The sequence below is a fragment of the Prionailurus bengalensis genome, chromosome C1 (genome assembly GCF_016509475.1).
Source record: "Prionailurus bengalensis isolate Pbe53 chromosome C1, Fcat_Pben_1.1_paternal_pri, whole genome shotgun sequence".
NCBI lineage: Eukaryota > Metazoa > Chordata > Mammalia > Carnivora > Felidae > Prionailurus > Prionailurus bengalensis.
In genome coordinates, this window is record NC_057345.1 from 38,755,749 (window position 1) to 38,775,186 (window position 19,438).

At 45.8% G+C, this 19,438-nt stretch overlaps 2 protein-coding genes across 5 annotated transcripts in view; both read right to left on the reverse strand.

Annotated features, from left to right (window-relative positions):
- The window catches only part of BEND5 (BEN domain containing 5), a 47,896-nt gene extending 32,506 nt beyond the window's left edge, over nt 1-15,390 (reverse strand). Inside the window, exon 1 of one of the 3 annotated variants that reach the window (XR_006296581.1) lies at nt 15,086-15,390. Coding sequence is in view for 1 of the 3 variants with exons in the window: in XM_043574932.1 (XP_043430867.1) it covers nt 15,086-15,311 (226 nt within the window). In the remaining 2 variants the exon portion in view is untranslated. Of the gene's footprint in view, nt 1-9,911; nt 10,008-15,085 lie in introns of those variants that run through there. The other 2 variants (XM_043574932.1, XM_043574934.1) reach the window with 2 other exon arrangements.
- AGBL4 (AGBL carboxypeptidase 4) overlaps nt 1-19,438 on the reverse strand; it is a 1,479,620-nt gene that overhangs the window by 241,271 nt on the left and 1,218,911 nt on the right. The window lies entirely within an intron of this gene.

Here is a 19,438-nt window from a genome sequence, read left to right on the forward strand (position 1 = left end):
TGCCATTCAAAGTGTTGAAATAGTGTCCAATGATTTGGCTTAGGGGTTTCTCCACAAATACCTTAAAGGGTGGCCTTTTATGAATTCCAGGATCTTGGCACTGGAATGGCCCTTAGACTTCTATTTGGTCTAAACTAGCACATGGAGCCCTTGACGACCACCATCTTTCTAAGCCAGGCGAATTCCCAGGAAGACGTGTTTTTCTGCCAGCTCAAGTGCCAATAAGCATGAAAGGGATGATGGCTCTCATGGGGCCTCTCGTGGAGCCTCCCCACAATCCCGACATAGGACAGGCTGAGGTAAGACAGATATGAGAAGAGTAACAAGTAACATTTACTGCCTTTTTACTGGTATCAGATCACAGAATGACAGAGTTTGAGGGGCCTTGGTGACCAACTGGTCCAACTCTCATTCTACAGAGGAGGGAACTCAAACCCAGAGGACAGAAGGGGTTTGCCCAAAATGTGAGTCTGAGGAAGAGCCAGGAGGGAGAAACAGGCCTCTGGCATCTCACCCAGTGCTTACACGTGATAATAATACACACCAAAATGAACCACACACTGTGAAGTGCTACACAAATACAAAGGGATATTACTCCTCCTCACTTTCTCATTCTTTAAACTCAACTTCAGATAATCCAAAAGAGATTTTAGACTTCTTTAGATTTATTTTTTTCTCCTGCACAGATTTCAAACTTTATTTCCCAGATCTATCTTTCACTATAGATGTCAAAAGTAAAAATTCAAAGAGGGGAGTTCTAGAGGTAGAAACTTGAGCCTGGAACTGGCCCCTTGTGGCAAATACTTTGGGATCTTGTGTTCTTGGCTTGAACTGAGACTCTAGGGATTGCTGTTTCTTTTACTTCTCAAAGGTTCCCACTGCTATAGCCCAAATTCACTTTCTAGCATGTTGCCCAATGCTGGATGTGGCATGTGGCCAGGTAGCTGGTTAAATACAGTCTCTGAGGGTCTTTATGTGTGAGTGTGTGTGTGTGCATGCATATGTGTGTGTGTTAAACATGCTCTTACACTTCCCCCAAGCCAGGCTTCTCTCTTCACAACTTGTTAGTAAAGCTGAGAAGGAAGCATATAAGCACACAACTATTCTAGAATGTAGTCAAATGCCACATCTTCCCAAACAGTCTTAGGAAGGGAGCCCCCGCTGGAGAGGAGTGGGACTCTGGTACCAGAGAGACCTCTTTGGGAACCTCAGCTCTTGTGTGGCAGGGTAAGGAGGGAGGGGGGAAGCCTTAGTCTCACAGAGCTCAGGTGTCTGCTCTATAATGCAGTGGGGAGGGACAGCACCAATAATTTACATAACTCACCGCACACTGCCTGGTACACATCAGGCTCTCAACAAACAGAACACTAAAACTGACATTATCAACATGCTCGGAATCATTTTTATCTCCTTAAGCATAAGGTGAGTAAAGATACAATTTTTAAAAATAAAGGAATGACTTAAGAAGGATATAGAGTGTGAGGGCCCTGCCCAGGGAAAAAAAGACTAGTCTTTGTTAACACCCTCCGCCTGAGCAGAGGTGAAAACGGCCTTTCCCACTAACTGGAGGAGCAATCCTCAGGTTCTATTTTCACAAGAAAGGCCTGTTTTTGTTCTCTTTGTGCCTATAAAATACATCCAATGAGTTAGGCTGAACAACAGTGGGGACTGTGGTCTTTCTAAAAGAGCAACAGCTTCTTCCTCCTACAGATCATTGTTGACTCTAAGTCAAAAAGCTGTGAAAATATAAAAGCGAAAGAAAGTGCTTCAAATGATGTTACGCTGAAATGGGGTAGGTGGGCGTTTCCACATGTGAAAAGCCAGACACAGAGGATGAGAAGGTGGTGTTAGGACTTCTGGATGTGTTGGGGCAAAGCTTCTGAGCTAGTTGTCAGTTTGATAAATTCAAGGGCAAAAGTTTGAGATGGAGACACCAAACTAGAAGTGACAAGCCACCCTCTGCCTCCCTGAGCTGAAACTGTGTAGCTCAGGATCATGTTGGTTGGAGAGAAGCAATCATTCAGACGTGCAACACTAGGTAATATTTGCACTGAGGGCAATCCTCAGGTCATCTCATGCAACCCTTTCAAAATGCAGATTAGGAGACTGAGGTTCCAAATGGTGAAGTCCACATATCTGTGTACTCAACAATCAGGCCCCAGGGATACAGGAATAGCAGTACAGTTCCCGTTCTCATTCTGGAGAGCTCACTGTTGTGCAAGGTCATAGAAGTTAGTGTCAAAACATGAATAGTATGAGAACTCAGACCCTGTACCCAGTGTCCACGGCATTTTCTCCTATGTCTCAGCATAACATTTCCTGAGAATATACACTTACAAAATCCAGCCTGGGCCCCAGAACATGGAGAACGAGCACCCAGTTGTGGGAACACACAATAAAACCACCGAAAAAACAATAATCCAAGATCTTCAATACTGAGATTGAATAAGGGGGAAGTAACTGTTTTCAGAGGCAAGGGAGATCACTTTGGTCAGTGCAACCATGGTAGGTGCTTGAGAAGAGGCAGTATTTGAGCTAGGCTCCTTACTAACTGACTTACTGAGTGAGTTACTCTACTTCTCTGATCCTGCTTCCTCATCTGTGACTCACTCACTTGGCCAGGATGTTGTGAAGTGGCCAGGATCACTTCTGTATCAAGTTCTAGTAAGAACCTGAGTGGAGTGAATGGTATTTGGGCAGTTTTCATAAAAGGATAGCCATTTAAGGGTGATAAGAATCTGGAGGCAGCTGGGTGGCTCAGTCGGTTAAGCGTCTGACTTCGGCTCAGGTCATAATCTCATGGTTCATGAGTTCGAGCCCAGCGTCAGGCTCTGTGCTGACAGCTCGGAGCCTGGAGCCTACTTTGGATTCTGTGTCTCCCTCTCTCTCTCTGCCCCTCCCCTGCTTGTGTGCACACATACTCTCTCTCTCTCTTGCTCTCTCTCAAAAATAAATAAAAACATTTAAAAAAAAGGGTGGCAAGAATTTGGAACACACAAAAGGGACAAAGACTAGAAACTAAAAAAGGAATGTTGGGAAAATATTCAGACTGGTATGGTTACTAAACATGGTTCAGTAACAGGCAGAAAAAAGAGGTGAGGAAAGAAGTTAAGGCAGTTGGAGCTTAGAGAGTAAATGGCCTTGAATGCCAAGGTAAGAAGAACTGAGGTCCAGCTAATAGGTGTGGGGAAAAAACTAGGAGTGGGGCAACCCAGATTCCAAGTCCAGTCCTGCCACTTGGTGGGATAAGAAGTCAGGCAAGCTGCTATGTCAGTGAGTGTCATTCTTCTCTTTCTCTTTCTCTTCTCTTTGAGTATGTATCTCAAGTGGGAATCAAATCAGCTGAGTAAATGTGCATTGAAAGCAACAGAGCCCTGTCTGTATATATGGTGGGTGGTGAAGCTCGGTAGAGCCTGCTGCAGGTTTGCTTTTGGGGGTGGAGACCTGCCCAGCTGCCTGCCTGGGGTGCTCCACTCTCTACCTGAGGCCCCACCCCCGCCAGCTATACCCAAGGCTCCATGCTTGCCCAGCTAACTGGAATGCCCCCCTCCTTTCTTGTCTGCCTGGCAAACTCCACACAGCCTCCATTCACCTCCTCCTTCCTCCTCAAAGGTCCCAATACACATTGTACAAACCTCTAGGTAGCTTATTTTCTTACTCTGCGGAGATCATCTGGTTTGAAGTCAACCTTCCCCACTGGAGTGTGAGTTACCTCAGGGCAGGGCCCAAATCCTAGACCTGGCCATACAACAGGGAATCATCAAACAAAAATGTTTAATGGAAGAATAATTTTTAAAAAGAGGCTACACCAATAAACCTATGAAAAGGTGCTCACAATCATCAGTCATTAGGGAAGCGCAAATCAAACACATAATGAGATACAACTATCCACTCACTAAGATGGCCATAATGAGAAAACAGAAGGGAAGAGAGAAGAAACAGAACAAGCAATGAGAGGATGTGGAGAAACTGGAGCCCGCATTCACTCCTGGTGGGAATGTAAACTGGGGCAGCCACTGTCGAAAACAGTCTGGCAGTTCCTCCAAATGTTACATGTAAGACCATCATATGACTAAGCAATTCCACTCCTAGGTATATACCCAAGAGAAATCAACACATATCCAGCAAAAATTTGTGCATGGATGTTTATAAGCAACATTATTCATAATGGCTAAAAGGTGGTGACAACCCAATTGTCTATTAATTGGTGAATGGATTAAAAAAATGTGGTATATCCATGCAATAGAATATTACACAACCATAAAAAGAAATGAAGTGCTGACAGATAGCGACAACGTGATGAATTCTGCAAAACATTATGCTAAGTGAGAAAAGCCAGACACAAAGGCCACATGTTGTCTGGTTCCATGAATGTGAAATCCATAGAGACAGGCAAATCCATAGAGACAGAAAGTATGTTTGCCAGGGGCGTAGGCGGAAGAGGCAATGAGAAGTGACCACTTAATGGGTAACAGGGATTTTCTCTCTCTCTCTGCATGTGTGTGTGTGTGTGATGAGAATGTTCTGTCATCAGATAGTGAAGATGGTTGCAGAACACTGTAAATATACTAAGAATTGCTGATTTGTACATACTTTAAAATGGTCTAAATAGTGAATTTTATGTTATTAGACTTCAATTAAAAAATAGGCTGCCACTTGTAGCATGTCTACTACCTACCAGGTGCCACCATAAGGCTCTTTACTTACATTACCACATCTCACAACAATCCTGCAATTATTAGCCACATTTTTTTTTTCCCAGAAAAAAAGAAATGAGACTCAAAGAAGGCTTAGTGCCATCCAGATGGGAAGATGCAGAGTCAGAATTTGTTCTAAGTCTCTCTATGTCCAGAGCCCATGCTCTACCCTTTCTAAACACAGGCCTATAACATGCAGAACCAGAATAAATGTTGAATGAATGAATGATGGCCATAGATGAAAACATCCAAATTCCCCAGCCCGAAGTTCAAAGCAGAAGACCACTTTATTCCTGCTCTCCTGCATCTCCAGGTGCCTCTGTCCTCAGGAAGCCTCCAGAAAGCAGCAGTGATCATCACCAGACATAACAGAAACAGGTTGTAGCCAGGCCTAAGGACTTGAAATGGATTCTTTGAAAAGGTAGGCTGAACAGTAAAGTCTGAAATGACAAGAGTGACTTCTAGAAAGGAGCAGAAGCAGATAGTCCCTCCAACCCCATGCCTCCTGATCTGGACACATGGCCAGGGAGATCCTGAGGCTCCTCTGGAGCTAACTACTTCCTGGTTCCATCTTAATGCTCATCAGTCTCCAACTTGACTGGTGCTCCAGGGATAAGGGCTCAGGAAGCCCTGGGGCCTCCATTCATCCTTTTCTGTAGTCAGTGCACATTTACTGAGCTCTGGTCTCAGTTTGGACCACTACAACCCAGAATGTACCAAGAACCCCAACCAGAAAGCAAGACTTGACTTCCTGAGAGATGCTGCCACACATGGGGCAAACCTCTGGGTCTCCAGGCCTTCCTGACCCTAATCCTGATTGAAGGTGGTACCTCACATCTATATCTAAGCTACAGAAAATTAATGAATAATCAGTGTCAGCACAAAAAGTGGAAGAAGTGGTTGGGAGAGGGAGGCCCAGGATCTAATAAAAGCAGCATGGTCATTTGAATGAGGTGGTCCTAGTTTGGAATTCTGTCTCTTCCACATACTAACTGTGGGACCTTGGGCACACTACTTAACCTGTCTGAGTCTCAGTTTCATGATCTATAAAATGGAAATGATAAACTGTTTTCCAAAAGATGGTGCATGTAAAACACCAAGCACAGTGTCTTTCTTGTCACAGGTGTTCAATGAATAGCTGCGCTGAGGCTATCGCTGTGGGTTATGTGCTTGGCTTTTATCCCATGGCAAAAAGAACCACTGCGGGTATCTGACACAGACTGAGACATGATGAAAGAGATGTTTTGGGAAGATTAATGTGGCAGTGGCAAGCAAGATGGATGAGGTGTGAGGAGGAGACTGAACATAGGGTGACAAGAAGCTATAACTCTTGACTGGTCACAATAATGAAGGTGAACAGTGGTGTGGATCATTTAAGGCAGCAAATAACCTCATGTAGCATTCTAATGTGGCTTTGGGGTGTACTTCTGGCTTCACATTCCAGGAAACCACAAAAGGAACCAGCAGTGGACTCAGAAGGACGAGGAAAACTCTCTAGTCAACCTACCTTTGCAACTGTTCCAAGCTTAAGACTAAATAATCAGTTCTCAGGTAAACAAACAAATATGTAGCCTCTGAAGAGACAACCTTTACTGATTCTGACTGCCTAATTCTCTTGTTTCCAGGGGAGAGAAAAACACCAAGGATTTGGGCATCAACTATTTCCTCCTCCTTTGCAGCTGCTGTGATGTCAGTTAATTTCATTCATCCATTCAACAATACTAAGTACCTACTGTGTGCCAGAACCCATGCCAAATTCTTTATTAACATCAATATACTTAATCCGCCTGAGAATTCAACTGAAGCAGAAACCAAGGCTTAAGGAAGTGAGATGGCTTGCCTAAGACATAAAGCTATTATACAGTGGAAACAATTTCCAATCAGGTCTGCATGACACTCAGGCCCTCCCTGTTCGTATCATGTAATTATCCTATAGGAACAAGAGAAAAATGGTTAAGTCGCTAAAATATCCTCAACTGAACTACAAGGCACATATACAATGATGAGCATGTCCATATAACTTCCAGAGTGCCTGCTTTCTCCTAAAACCTTGCCTACACCCAGAAGAATGTTGTGATAAATTCCCAAATTGAACTAGGCATTATACAAGTCCCATCTGACTTGATGGCAGACTCCTGAACTGCAAGCTTATCAAATCCACCCAGCTCTACATAATCCTCAGAGTCCTTATTCAAAGCCGTAAAATAGGGTAGAAGCTACTCTTCATTGGTGTCTGTTACTGACCTTTGAGAAAGAGACATCCCATTAAAGTGGAAGTACAGTAACAAGCAAATAGTGTCTCAGAAAACAGGCAGGTGGACAGGAATTGCCATGCAAGTCTGTCTTCAAAAGCGATGATAGCCCTGAAGGATTTGCAGCATACAGTTAAAATGGGAGAGGGACTGTCGTGACTCCCATCTTACATAAAATCATGCTGGATAATTAAAAGAATCCAGTATCAGAGAGTTTAATGTGGTGTGGGTTTGTTAGCTAGGGTGAAATTCTGAAAGGCCAAACATAAAATGTTGTACAAAAGTTGGTCTTGTCTTAAAAATATCTACAGGCAAGTTTAAAGTTTCTCATATGTACAAAAATCCTGTAAAGTCTTACGATGTTTGCATTAAAAACAGACATGCCACAGAGAAGACACGCACATTGCGTTTTCTAGACTGTGGTGTTTGCTTTTACAGAATCCAAGGCAGACAAAATTCTCAAGTTTCAAGGATTATATCCAGTCAAAAGACCAGAAAGAAGAGGGCCCGCTGTGGTATAGCAGAAAGAAATCAGGAGATGCTGGTTCGAGGCCTGGCTCTGTGGCTAACTCTATGGCTGATTGGGCACCTTTTTTTGGTTTTCTTTTCCGTAAAACACAGGAACTAGACTAGAAATCCTCAATGGGTCCTTCCAGCTCTGTGACCGCTGACCAGTCACAGGGAAATCCAGGTCTCTTTCTTTTCTGTGCAGCGCAGGGTAAGAATAGATGATCTCATCCCTCCAGGTGGGCACATTAGAAGAAATGTCCCACTGATGCCATTCAAGAAGGAGGAGAAGAAATTGCTAACCAGGTTTCAGTAGGTCTCCTTGCTCTCCCTCCCACTGCCTCACTGGCCTTGGCACAGGGCTGCAGCACAGACAATACTAGGAACTTCATCCTGCTGGCTCATTTGTCAGGGTAATGAATGGCACCAGCATAGGGTCACAAAGGGCCAAAACATACTGGGGGATGACTAGCCTTTCATGCTGAAGCCAAGCCCTAGGAGGATTTAAAATACACACAAGTTAAACTTACACTTATCTGCTTCTTACGTGTGCTCGTTCCTCTAAATCAATCCTTTCCACGAATAGTAGTACCCACAGCTAAGGAAGCTGTTCTCTCAGGGACCCTTGACTACCATAGTTCTTAACAGTGGCCTATATTTAGTGAGTACCTACTGTGTGCCAGACGCTTTTCCATATTACCTTGCTAAGTAACCCAGTGGGTGAGTAGCTGATTACTATTCCTGCATCACACTTGAGCACCTGAGACTCAGAGGTGAATTGATCTCCCCAAGGTCACACAGGTTCTAAGTACCAGAGTCACTATTTGAACCCAGATAGTCAGACTTCAAAGCCCATCTTCTTTCATTCTCTACACTTCCTCCATGATACTTAAGGAAGTGACCTAGAGGTCCCCTAACCAAATTCTCTCATAGGGCAGGATTCCATTCCAGAATATCCTTGACCTACTTGCCACCTCCAGTGATAAGGAGCTTATCATCATGCTGGAAGCCCTTTTAGTTGTTCATCGTTCTCTCTGTTAATATCATATTGCTCCCACCAACTCCTATGAATTCCATTCTTTGCATCCAACTCTGCTTTTTGGACCCCAAAGAACAGGCCTGATACTTCCTGTACTGGGGGCAAAACTCAGACACTGAAAACTACTAAAATACCCCATGCAAATCTTTTCTTCTCTTGCTTATATATACTTAGCTGTCCTTATGTCTAACCAATAGCTCTGAGGAAAAAGTAGTTCTATGTAGTTAAGAGAAAAACAAGCCTAGATCTGGGATCCAAAGATTCTTTCTTAGTTTGATTTTCAGGACACCCTTCTGTCCTGGTTACTACTCGATTTTCTGTCCATCTCTATTTCTTCCCAGTCACCTTTTTTGGGCTCTTCTTCAGCTGTACCCTTAAAAGCTGATGTTCTGAACAGTTCTGCCTTCCATGATTCTTCACTCTGCACCCTCTCCCGCTGTGACCTCACCAGTCTTGTGGCTAATGACTTCCACATTTGGATCTTCAGCCCAATTTCAGAGTGCTGTCCTGAACCTTGGCCATATGCCTAATTGCTCTCCTGGAGCATCCACCCAGATGTCCCACAGGCCCCTAAGATTCAACTTGTCTCAAGCGAAACTCATCATCTCTTCCAACCAACTACTCTTCTAGTGCTCCTCAGGGAGGGAGGAGAGGCCAGATTACCACATCCTCCTCACCACAACCAGGCTGTTCCCAAGTCCCATGGATTCTCCTTTCTTGATCCCTCTCAGACCCATCATGACCACTGCCACCTTAGTTTAGGTGTCACACTTTTTGAATGAACTGACTCACACTTCTCCACAAGCCCTGAGTACGTGGGAAGATTCAGTTCATTGCCTGGCACCTATCGCACCTGCTATACCACTGTTTGAATAGCTCGCTTCTCCCAGGTAAAACAAGAAGCCCTATTTTATAGGGATGTAGACAGAGTATATAGAAATTCTTAGCACTGGACCTGGAACCTGGTGAGCACTTCATAAATATTTAGTAAGTTAGTCCTTAAAGGCAAAAAAACAGAAACAAAAAACAATGTCCATTCCTCCTGCATTTCCCTCCAGCATATGGCTGACCACCTAGTATAACTCAATACCAGCAGAACTTAAATACATCAGAGAAAACCTCTTCAGGGCATGTATGCTTTTCTGGTAAGCATTTTAAAATGAAGAGTTCACACATCTCTCTGTCTCTCTAAGGAGTTTATAAGACAAGCAGGTAGGCACAGTGGAAAGAGAATTAATCTTGGAGTCAAAGATCTAAATTTGAACTCTACTTTTCTGGTGTGTTTTTAAAAATAAAAACTAGTGTGTTCTTAAATAACAAAACACCACACAAAAGAGAAAGACCTCAGCTTGCCTGGGGGCAATTTTTTTCTTTCATCCTGTGAACCAGAACTCTGAAGTACTCTGTAGCACATACCATTTAGTTGTAACAAATCTGTGGTTCTCCAACAAGATAAATCACATCAGACTGAGCCTTCAATGGTTAACATTTCAGTGGAATCTGCAACAGATGACAGCAGGCAAGTTCCAATCTTTGCTCCAATGTGTATTAGCAGAACATGTCAAAACCTAAATTAAAAGTTTTCACTCGCTTTAAAAAAAAATAAATCCTTTTGTTGGCAGTCTCCCACTGATGACATGTAACAATCTTTGCATATGAAATCGGCTAGTCCCCTGCTTCGCTGCTAACTTTGTAGAAGTTCCAAAGCGTTTCTGGAGCAAGTGATCTATTTGGACCGACAATGCCAAGCTGGGACCTGAGCCCTGAATGAGCTAAAATTACCAAAGTAAGAAGAACGTGGCTTTGGAAGCTATTCCCCCCCAAGTGTGGGGTTTTTCTAGTCAAGGGAGTGATAAAGAATGTTGACTCTTTCCAGATGAACAACGTTGAATGAAACCTCAGAATCCCGCTGCAGGTTTCTGCTCTGAAAAACAAGTTGCTGCTACAGAGGTTCCTGTGCTTTCCTACTTCCGCTCCCCAAACCTAATAAATGCACCTGTCTTCCCCAAGTTCATGAGTTCAGCACAGGCTGGCTGGTGTGGCCTGCGTGCTGGGCACTTGCAGGCACAGAGACCAGGTAGATGGGGCCCTGTCCTAGAGGAGTTCACTGGCTGGTAAGGTAGACAGGCACACTGAAACAAAACCCAAAATGCTAAGATCCATAAGCAAGGGACAAGCAAAGCAAAGGGAGAGCTCTGAGGAGGGAGAATCTCCTCTTGGGGCAGAAGGTAGAACCGGGAACACCCTTGAGGCAGTGGGGCTCCCAGTGTATTTTGTCCCCTCCTCTACAGCCCTCAGCTCGCTGGACCACAAACATGTCACATGTTTGCCTTTCCCACTCGAAGGTGAGCTTCATGGGCAGAGGCCCCACATCAGACAATGATTAATCCATCTTTGTTGGCTCAAAGGAGTGACTGTGGGTGTGTTCTCAAGAAGGCACGAAATACTGGAGGTCTATGGAAAGTAGAAAGGGTGGATGAGGCTGGAGAAGGGAGGGAGGGCTCGGGCTGCTATAAATGCCAGGAAGCTGAAGTTTAATTCACTAGGCAAGAGGGAGCTACAGAAGGTTCTAAGGAGAGAAGTGAATTGACCTAAGACTTCATTTTAGAAGATTATTCTGATGGTGATTTAGAAACGAGACTGCAGAAAGGGTGAGCAACTAGAAGGCCTCTGCATTGGTTTAGACAAAGAAAAACTGGTACAGGCCTGAATGCGCAGTGGCAGTAGGGCTGGAAAAGAAAGACTTAAAAGAGAACCTGCAAAGCCCACCTAGAATTGGCCTTTTCTTTGCTCCCACCCCTCTCCCTACCAGTGCCTGGCTTCTACCTATAATTCTTACCATGGGCCCTATGACTACATATTACCTGAGGATGATGCCCCTTTCTTCCCCATCACTCTGCCCCTGACAAAAACCTATACTTTTCAGGGCCCGATAAGTGAACTCTTGTCTGCCCCAGGTCGTGCTGTCATTTCAATGCCAGCACCTCAGCTGTACTGGTGCATTCACTTATTATGGCACTGGGCCTGGCATGTAGGAAGTAGTAAAGGGATATCTGACGACCAAAGGAATTTAGCACACCCAAATAATAACATAGCATAGGTGCCTGGATGGAATAACATAGAATTTTAAGACTGAGCCTACTGAAACCAGTTTTTGCCCCATAAAAACCACAAAATTCAATCCTATGAGCCATAGTAGCAGGCCAGATTGCAGTTGGATAATAGTGAGCTCTCGACATGGGTAGCTCTCACTTTCACAACCTGTTTGCCAAATAAATTAGAGTGAGCAAAGAGAGACCAACGGTGAACCAAGTCTTGAGTCACATGGCTCCTCTACAGAGGATGGGAGCTCCTCTGAGATTTCCTTAGTAAAATGACAACTAAAGGCAGAGAGGGCACGGAGTGTGTGCTCTGTAGGAGGGAGGCTGGTAAGAGAGGAAGAAGACGAGCAGAATGGGCTAGAAAACTCGGAAATGAAAACTGTCCACTGGCTCAAAAACTGGCCTTGAGCTACACATTTCAGGGTCATTTCTTCCATTGGCTTTCACTCCTTCCAAGCATGCTGTGTGGTGGGTGGGAAGATTAGCTACTTTACAAAGCACACTGCCAAGCAGGGCCTTGGCACTGGAAGACCTGTTTTCCAAGGCCAGATTTGCCATTTATTAGCAGGCAAGTCTCAGCCTTGGTGTCCTCATCTAGGAAATGAAAATAGTCATAGCGATCTCTACCGACAGGGGCAAAGGGAGGACTAACAGAGACAATGCACACACACGTAGCAAAATCATCAGTACAGGTGGGTTTGTTTCTTTTTTCCTTGAAATGATATCACAATCTGTTGAGAGGAGGGCTGTACTGTAGGGTCTGATGCAAATGAAGCCATGACATAAACCACCACAGGCTGGAAAAATGCAACGCCCCACAGCAGTGTCTTTGACATTTCCTGGATATAAGAAGAGGGACACTTGAACACAGCTCTGGGTTGGCCCTGGGAAATACCCAGTAAAGTAACACACTTGTCACCCAAAGCCATAAAGTAGCCCTAAAACTGCCCCTGAACTCATGCTGTTGTTGCCAGAGAGGGATTAACTACTCATGGCCAATTCACAAACATAAAGCCATCTCTGCCTCACCATTGAGAGCTCATCTCCTCACATTTGATGCCACAACACAGTGGTGTTTATACCTGGGAGATGCCAGAAGATGAGCTCTTTAAGATGAAGTCACTGTGAGCAATTCTCAGAGCCACCACGTTCAAGTCAAGATGGAATTTCAAGACACACAGGAGAATTCTCTCAGGATAAATGAATCCCCAAACCCACCCTGGTCCTTTCAATCAGGTCTGCAGCCAGGGCATCGGCTCCCATTTAAAAATTAACCAGCTGATTGGAATTCGAAATGTGGTCTAGCCAACGTCAAGTTGTTTCTTCCTCTCCTTTTCTCCTCCCAAGAAAAGAAGTGAACGAGGTAGGGGAGGCGCTTTCAACTCACTTTGCTCAACTGGCACCATGGTTCTTCTCTGGATCTACTCTGCTAATTTCCAGATGGTGCCTAGATGTGTTGTTGTTGTTGTTGTTGTTGTTGTTGTTGTTGTTGTTTTTAATAACCCCAGAGATTTATCAACATTCCAACTTGGAGGATGAATAGTCTATAGATTGAAGATTCATGGTTCTAGGACCAATAACTACATTTCTTTCTTATGAGGACTTTCATTGATTTTTAAAATCAGAGTCGGTGAGGGCTGCCTAGCAGCCTCTCTGCAGTGCTTGAAGAGCCAAGCAGTTTGTTTGCTGAAAGAACAAGTGGATGAATGAACAATCTCTAAAGGAGGAAAGCAGTCATTAACACACTAAATCACATACATACCACTGACTTCTGACACACACCCCTTCCCTTCTCCTAAGGCCCTTCCAGATCTAGGAGTATAATACAATCATCAAGAAGCATGCTTTCTTTTCTTCTAGCCAAAGGGAAGCTGAGGTTACAACCTAGTTACAACTTCCTCAGGCCTATACTCTTGGGAAATAATCTCCTAGCCCCTTCCGTTAGGTAATTAAAAGCAAACGAACAAAATAAAACCTAATCAGCCACAAAGGTTTCCCTTTTCTATCTGCATGCTTCCTCTCATTCTGGTTTTCTGGACTCATCTGTCCTTGGGTGTTGTGAATGGGCCTATACCCCTGTACCCCGGAGTGTGTCAGAGAAGTGGTGAGGATACAGTCTGTCAAAAAGGGCGACCAGTCTTTAGTTCTTCTTCCCCACTCCTCAACTGCAAACCCACTTTCCAGAGGCCACGTGAGGTGGTGGAAAGGACCTAGAGTCATGAGCCAGAGCTCTGACCTGCTAATTTGCCATGGGACCCTAGGCAAGTCACTTCTGTGTTTCAAGCCAGTTTCTTTATCTGCCAAGTTTAAATATGATACATGCTGGCTTCATCTTTCAGGCTAAATGTGAGAAAGCAAAGGAAGTCGGAAAGATTGGAAAGGTCTTAAAACTACGACATCTTCATGCAGTTAGGAACTGGCCTTCCCTTCCTAACCCTGGTCTTCCCTTCCAAGTGGAGACCGGGCCAGCTGACTATCCCTGCCCACTCCAAGGTACCCGCCCCCCCCAGCAGCAGCTAAAAGGCTGCTCCCCAAAACAGAAGTGATACTTTCTTCTTCCTCTCATGTCTGTACCCAAGTCTCTCAGTACTAGCTGGGAAAGAGTGTCCACTGACTTCTCTTTACAAAGGAAAAGGTGCCTCAATGTGGCAGAAATAACTTGGTGTAGGAGGCTGAAAGGCTGGCTTTTTGTCCTATCAGCAGCTGAACCTCAGTGTCCTCATCTGTCAAAATGGGGATGAGACCACCTGCCTTGCCATTGGTCAGCTCCCTGAGAAAGCAGGAATGGGAGGTCTGGTCTTAACCTGACCAGAAACTCTTTCCTCGCCCTCAGCTCTCAACCCAGGGAGGCTTCTGGGAGATTCAAAAGGGGTGTGGAGGCTGAGGGATGCTGAGTGCCACTACTACCTCTGCCACCTAGCCAGGAAGGGGCAGGAGAGAGTGGCATGCAGAGATCAAGGCCTCCTCATCCTGTCCAATGATGACCCGGATGGGACAAGCATGTCATAGCTTCCTTCTGTGAAGGGGGACTCCCACCTAGAAGAGTCTGACAACATCCAGCTAGCCTCCTCAGTTCCAGGAGGCACCAAGGGCCTTAAAGGAAGACAGAGAAACTTGAGGAGACAGAAGGAGCAGAGAGGGAAAGGACCAAAGAGAAGGTGAGAGGCAGAGAAATGAACGTGCAAAGGAAGGGAGAGAAAAGAAAAGTGAAGGAACCAGGAGAACAGGCAGAAACAGAAAGAGGACTGACGGAGAAAGAGCGATGGAGACAGACTGACAGCGCGGGAGTGTCGGGGAGGCGGGGAAGACAAAGGGGACCATCCGGTGTTTTTAACTGGTCTGGCCTTTTCGAGTCACCCCATCCCCAAAAGAAAAGCCAAGGGGGCGGGAGGAGGAGGCCGAAGCGAGCAGAGGCTCCCCCCGGCCCCCTCCGCCCCGGGTCCCTGCCCCCGCCCGGGTCCCGCCGTCCCTCCCGGCCCGCTCGCTCACCTGCCAGCGCCAGGATCTGGGCCTTGTGGAGCAGAAGCGCACCCCAGTCGCGGGGGGCGCGCGGGGGGCTCTCGGGCCCGGCGCCCAGCTCCTCCGGGCCCCGGTACACGGCGTACACCTTCTGGTTGTCAAAATCCAGCCGCGAGCGGGGGCTGAAGTCGCGCACGCACGACACTGGCAGCGCGTAGCAGACGTTGTCCTCCAGGAACCGCACAAAGGCGTACATGGTGGGCGCCGGGGGCGGGCCCCGGTCGGGCCGGTCAGCCCGCGGGGCGGGCGCGGAGGTGGGGACCCGGCGGGGGGCGCGGGCCGCGCGGCCGGGCCGGGGGGCGGGGGCGGCTCCCCGGGACCCGGGCTCCCCCCACTGTTATTGTTCCTGAAAGCACCGCTCTGCCAATCGGCTGCTCTCGCCTGGGCGCGGAAAAGAGAGGGAGGGGGGGTAAGGGGGCGGGGGGCGGGTGAGGGGGGTTTGGAAGCGCACCGCCACTCGCAAAGTCAGACCCGAGCAATCACAGCCGGAGCGCGATTCACGTAGGGAGAGGAAAGGGCAGGGAGACTGAATGGCAATAATAATAATAATAACAATAGCATTGCAGGAGAGGAAAAAAATGCATCGACGAAAAGTCGCGCTGCGTGCGGAGAGTATGATACCGCTTCAACAATCGCGCTGCAAAACAAATCGAATCGCAACAAAACTGCACTGCAAAGGAGGGAAGAGAGTGTGAGAGAATGAACGCAGGGTATGGGAGGGGGACAGTCTCGTTGGGATCCCTTAGTGTAAACTTGCACTTGCAAGCGAGCAGAATTTTAGAGTGTTTCAAATAATTGTAGCCACTCCTCTTAGCTCCTTTAGTTCCCTTATCATTTTTTTCTTCTTCTTTTTTTGCAAAACTGCCAGGTCCTGCTGTGGGGAGGGTCAGTCAGCCAGAAACGTTCTCCCAGAGCTGCCAAACTAGTTCTGACCAGACCGGGGGCTTATCTGGGATTTCCAGTTGGACCAGCTGGCTGGGGTGGTGGAGGGTTAGTCCAGGGCAGCTCTCAGCCAGAGAGAGCAGGGGGCGACCCTCTCCCCTGTAGTCTTGGTCCACCGAAGCCCCTCTCCACCAAGTGGCTGGGACCACTTGGAATGCAGCAGGGAGTGGAGGGGTGCTCTGAGGGAGGCAAGCCCAGGGTTAGCTGGGCATTTTGGAGCACTTTGAGTTCAGGAATGGGGCTCCGAGGAATACCAGTCTTTGCTCTGTCCTTAGTTTTCTAGGTGGAAAAGAGCTTGGAGGGGCTTGGGTACCCCCAGACTAGTCATGAAACAACTGAAAAAGGGCTGACGAGTCTCTGCTCACAGGGACCAGAGCCTGTTCAGAGGGGACCAGCAGTCTCACACTGACGCCCCTGTATCATACATGGCTGCTTATATCCCCAATTTCCAGCCCAGGCCTGGCACTTGGTAGGGACTTCAATTTGGTGTGAAGAACAACAAATAGAAATCTGCATTCAGCCAGCCATCCAGTAATTCATTCTTCTAGTCAAGTAACCGATATTTTTTGGGTATGCACTATATGCCAGATTCTGGCTAGGTGCTAGTAGTAGAGAGATGAACAGACCAGACAAACACCTAGATTCCTTGCAGTGTTCGATAGTGCATCAGAAATTGAGGTTTCGGATACCTATGCCAAAATTAGATATGTTATTAAATGGATAACACCTTCCCTGTCCTCAAAACCCTTATGGTCCCGTCCGAGAGTAGTAAAAATGTTTAAGTAAGTGATTATGTTATAGTCAGACAAGTGTTCTCATGGAGGAATGCTTAATGGAGGTGGCAGACCTAATTAAATGTTATATATTTTTAAAATTTATTTAAATGAACTCGAGCTGTAAAAAAAATGCACTAAAATACTGTTTCATAGTAGTGGTGATTTTGTTTTCTTTGTGTTTTACATTTATATGTTTATATTTAACTATTTTCCACAATAAGCAGGCATTATGTTATGATCAGAAAGTATTACATATTATTTTTATTATTTTTTTAACGTCTACTTATTTTTGAGACAGGAAGAGACAGAGCATGAACAGGGGAGGGTCAGAGAGAGGGAGACACAGAATCTGAAGCAGGCTCCAGGTTCTGAGCTGTCAGCACAGAGCCCAGCGCGGGGCTAGAACTCATGGACTGCGAGATCATGACCTGAGCCGAAGTCGGCCACTTAACCAACTGAGCCACCCAGGCACCCCTACATATTATTTTTAAAAAAAGCACTCTACTCACATTTTGGATCAGCTACACTAATGATGAAGCTGGTAAGCCAAACCCCCCAAATTATTTCATCGTGATTTGGGGATTATGTTAAATGGGTGAACCTCATTAACACACATCTCCCTGATCCAAATGCACAGATCAGATTAAGCTCCCTTAAACCATGCCTGTGGTATATATGTGGTTGTAGCCAGATATGACCACTAGTTTCCTGATGCAGATGTTGGCCTGACGTTGACCCACATGCTTGTGGAAAAATGAGGTGCCACACTGAGTTGTTCCAGAAGATTTACCTTCATGATTATGATTTCTTTGGACTGATCTTAAATGAGGTTTTATCTTAAGAATACATTCCTATGGTGGCCAAGGGGAAGTAATGTGTAGCAAGGCTTCTGATAATTCACAAGATGGATCATGCAGAGTTGGCCATATTTAATGAAAGTCCATGAAGCTCCAAATTAGGTTTGCAAAATAATTTCAGGTAGTACCATGGCCAACCTCCTATGCCATCTAAATGAAAGTGACCCCCAAATACAGTATCAGTCTCCTCTTTCTTACCACTTTACTGGAAATAGTACATACAGACACTTTAAACTATTTGACATTTCCCAAGATAGCATGCTTTATCAGGTCCCAAGCCTTTATGCTTGCTCTGCCCTCTTTCTGGGAAGTTCTTCCTCTTAGGGCACATGCTGACATCAATTTCCCCCAAACCAGCTCTAATGTCACCTCCTTTGTGAAGTCTTCCCCAACCGCTTGCACTCCTGAAGCACAGGTGATCTCCGTCTACTATTTTGTGCCAGCACCTTTTACCTTCCCTCATTACAATGAGCTCTTCGAGGGGGTACAAAAAAGGCTGAGTAACCTCGGAATCCCAGGTTCCTAGCATATTTAGATGCTTATAAAACAAATGTATTAAAGAAAGAGAACACGAGGTGCACCGTTTTTCTGAAAATCTGCTCCCTTTTTTCAGAGTTGGAGCTGAACCCAACTCTATCTCATTCCCAGTGACCAAAGGGTAGGCACTGTTTCCACTCCTTGTAAGACAGATTTGTGAACATGTTAAATATCACCATACCCTCAGTTCCCCACCCAAGTCAGAGTAAATAATTCTCATAGGAAGGCAATTCCATGTCCCAAGAACCCAGAAAGATGAAAAGAACAAAGTGACATGGATGCTAGCAGAGTAAACACAGACTCAAATACATTTTGTACGTAGGTGCACAGATTCTAGAGAAGGAACGACAGGTACGCAGGTATGGGATGCTCAAAGAGATACCACTGGACAGCCTAAGGGCAACAGAAAGACATCCCTGCTTCGGCTTCCAGTGTGACTCACACAGTCAGTCTTTAAACACAGCTTCATGGAGAACCTACTAAGTACTTCCTCTGCCCTAATGGAAATGGAGTCAAAGTACCTCTGACATGGAGACGCTAGCCCCAGGCTTTACTCAAGACAGTGCTGATTCATTGATTAGCAGGCAAAGATAGTTCAACAGTATAGATTTCAAACTTAAAGAGGTGGTTAAAATGTCAGGTTCGACCAAATCATGGTTGAATCCCCTCTTCAATATCCCTCTCCAATGGTCATCCATATTCCTCTTACACAGTTCTAATGTCAGGAGGTTTACTAGCACCCCTTAACTTTTGGACACTATTGACTGTGAGAAAGGTCTTTCTTACTTACACTGGGGCAGAACCTTTCACCTTGTAGCTGCCATAGTAGGTTCACCAAGAAGAGTCTCATGTCAGCTCCTCCAATATGGAAAACTCGGGATCCTGTCTCCTTAGGATCTTATCTATCTTCTGCTCAGACATCTTCATTTCCTTCGCCTGTCTTTCCTCATGTGACCTGGTTTCAGTGATGATAATTGTGATATCTGCATTTCCTCCAAATGTTACTATAACCCAGGCATGCTGGAGCACCATGTATACAACCCTTGAAGTGGGCATTATTAACCCCATGATAGAGTTGAGAAACTGGAGACCTACAGCAAAGCAGTTTGGCTGTGGGGGTCCCTGGAAGGTTGCAGTCATATTTACATTATAGACAGTCTGCTCTAGAGGCAGTGTAGGGTAAGGGCTGGAGGGGGGGGGGCAACGCTGGG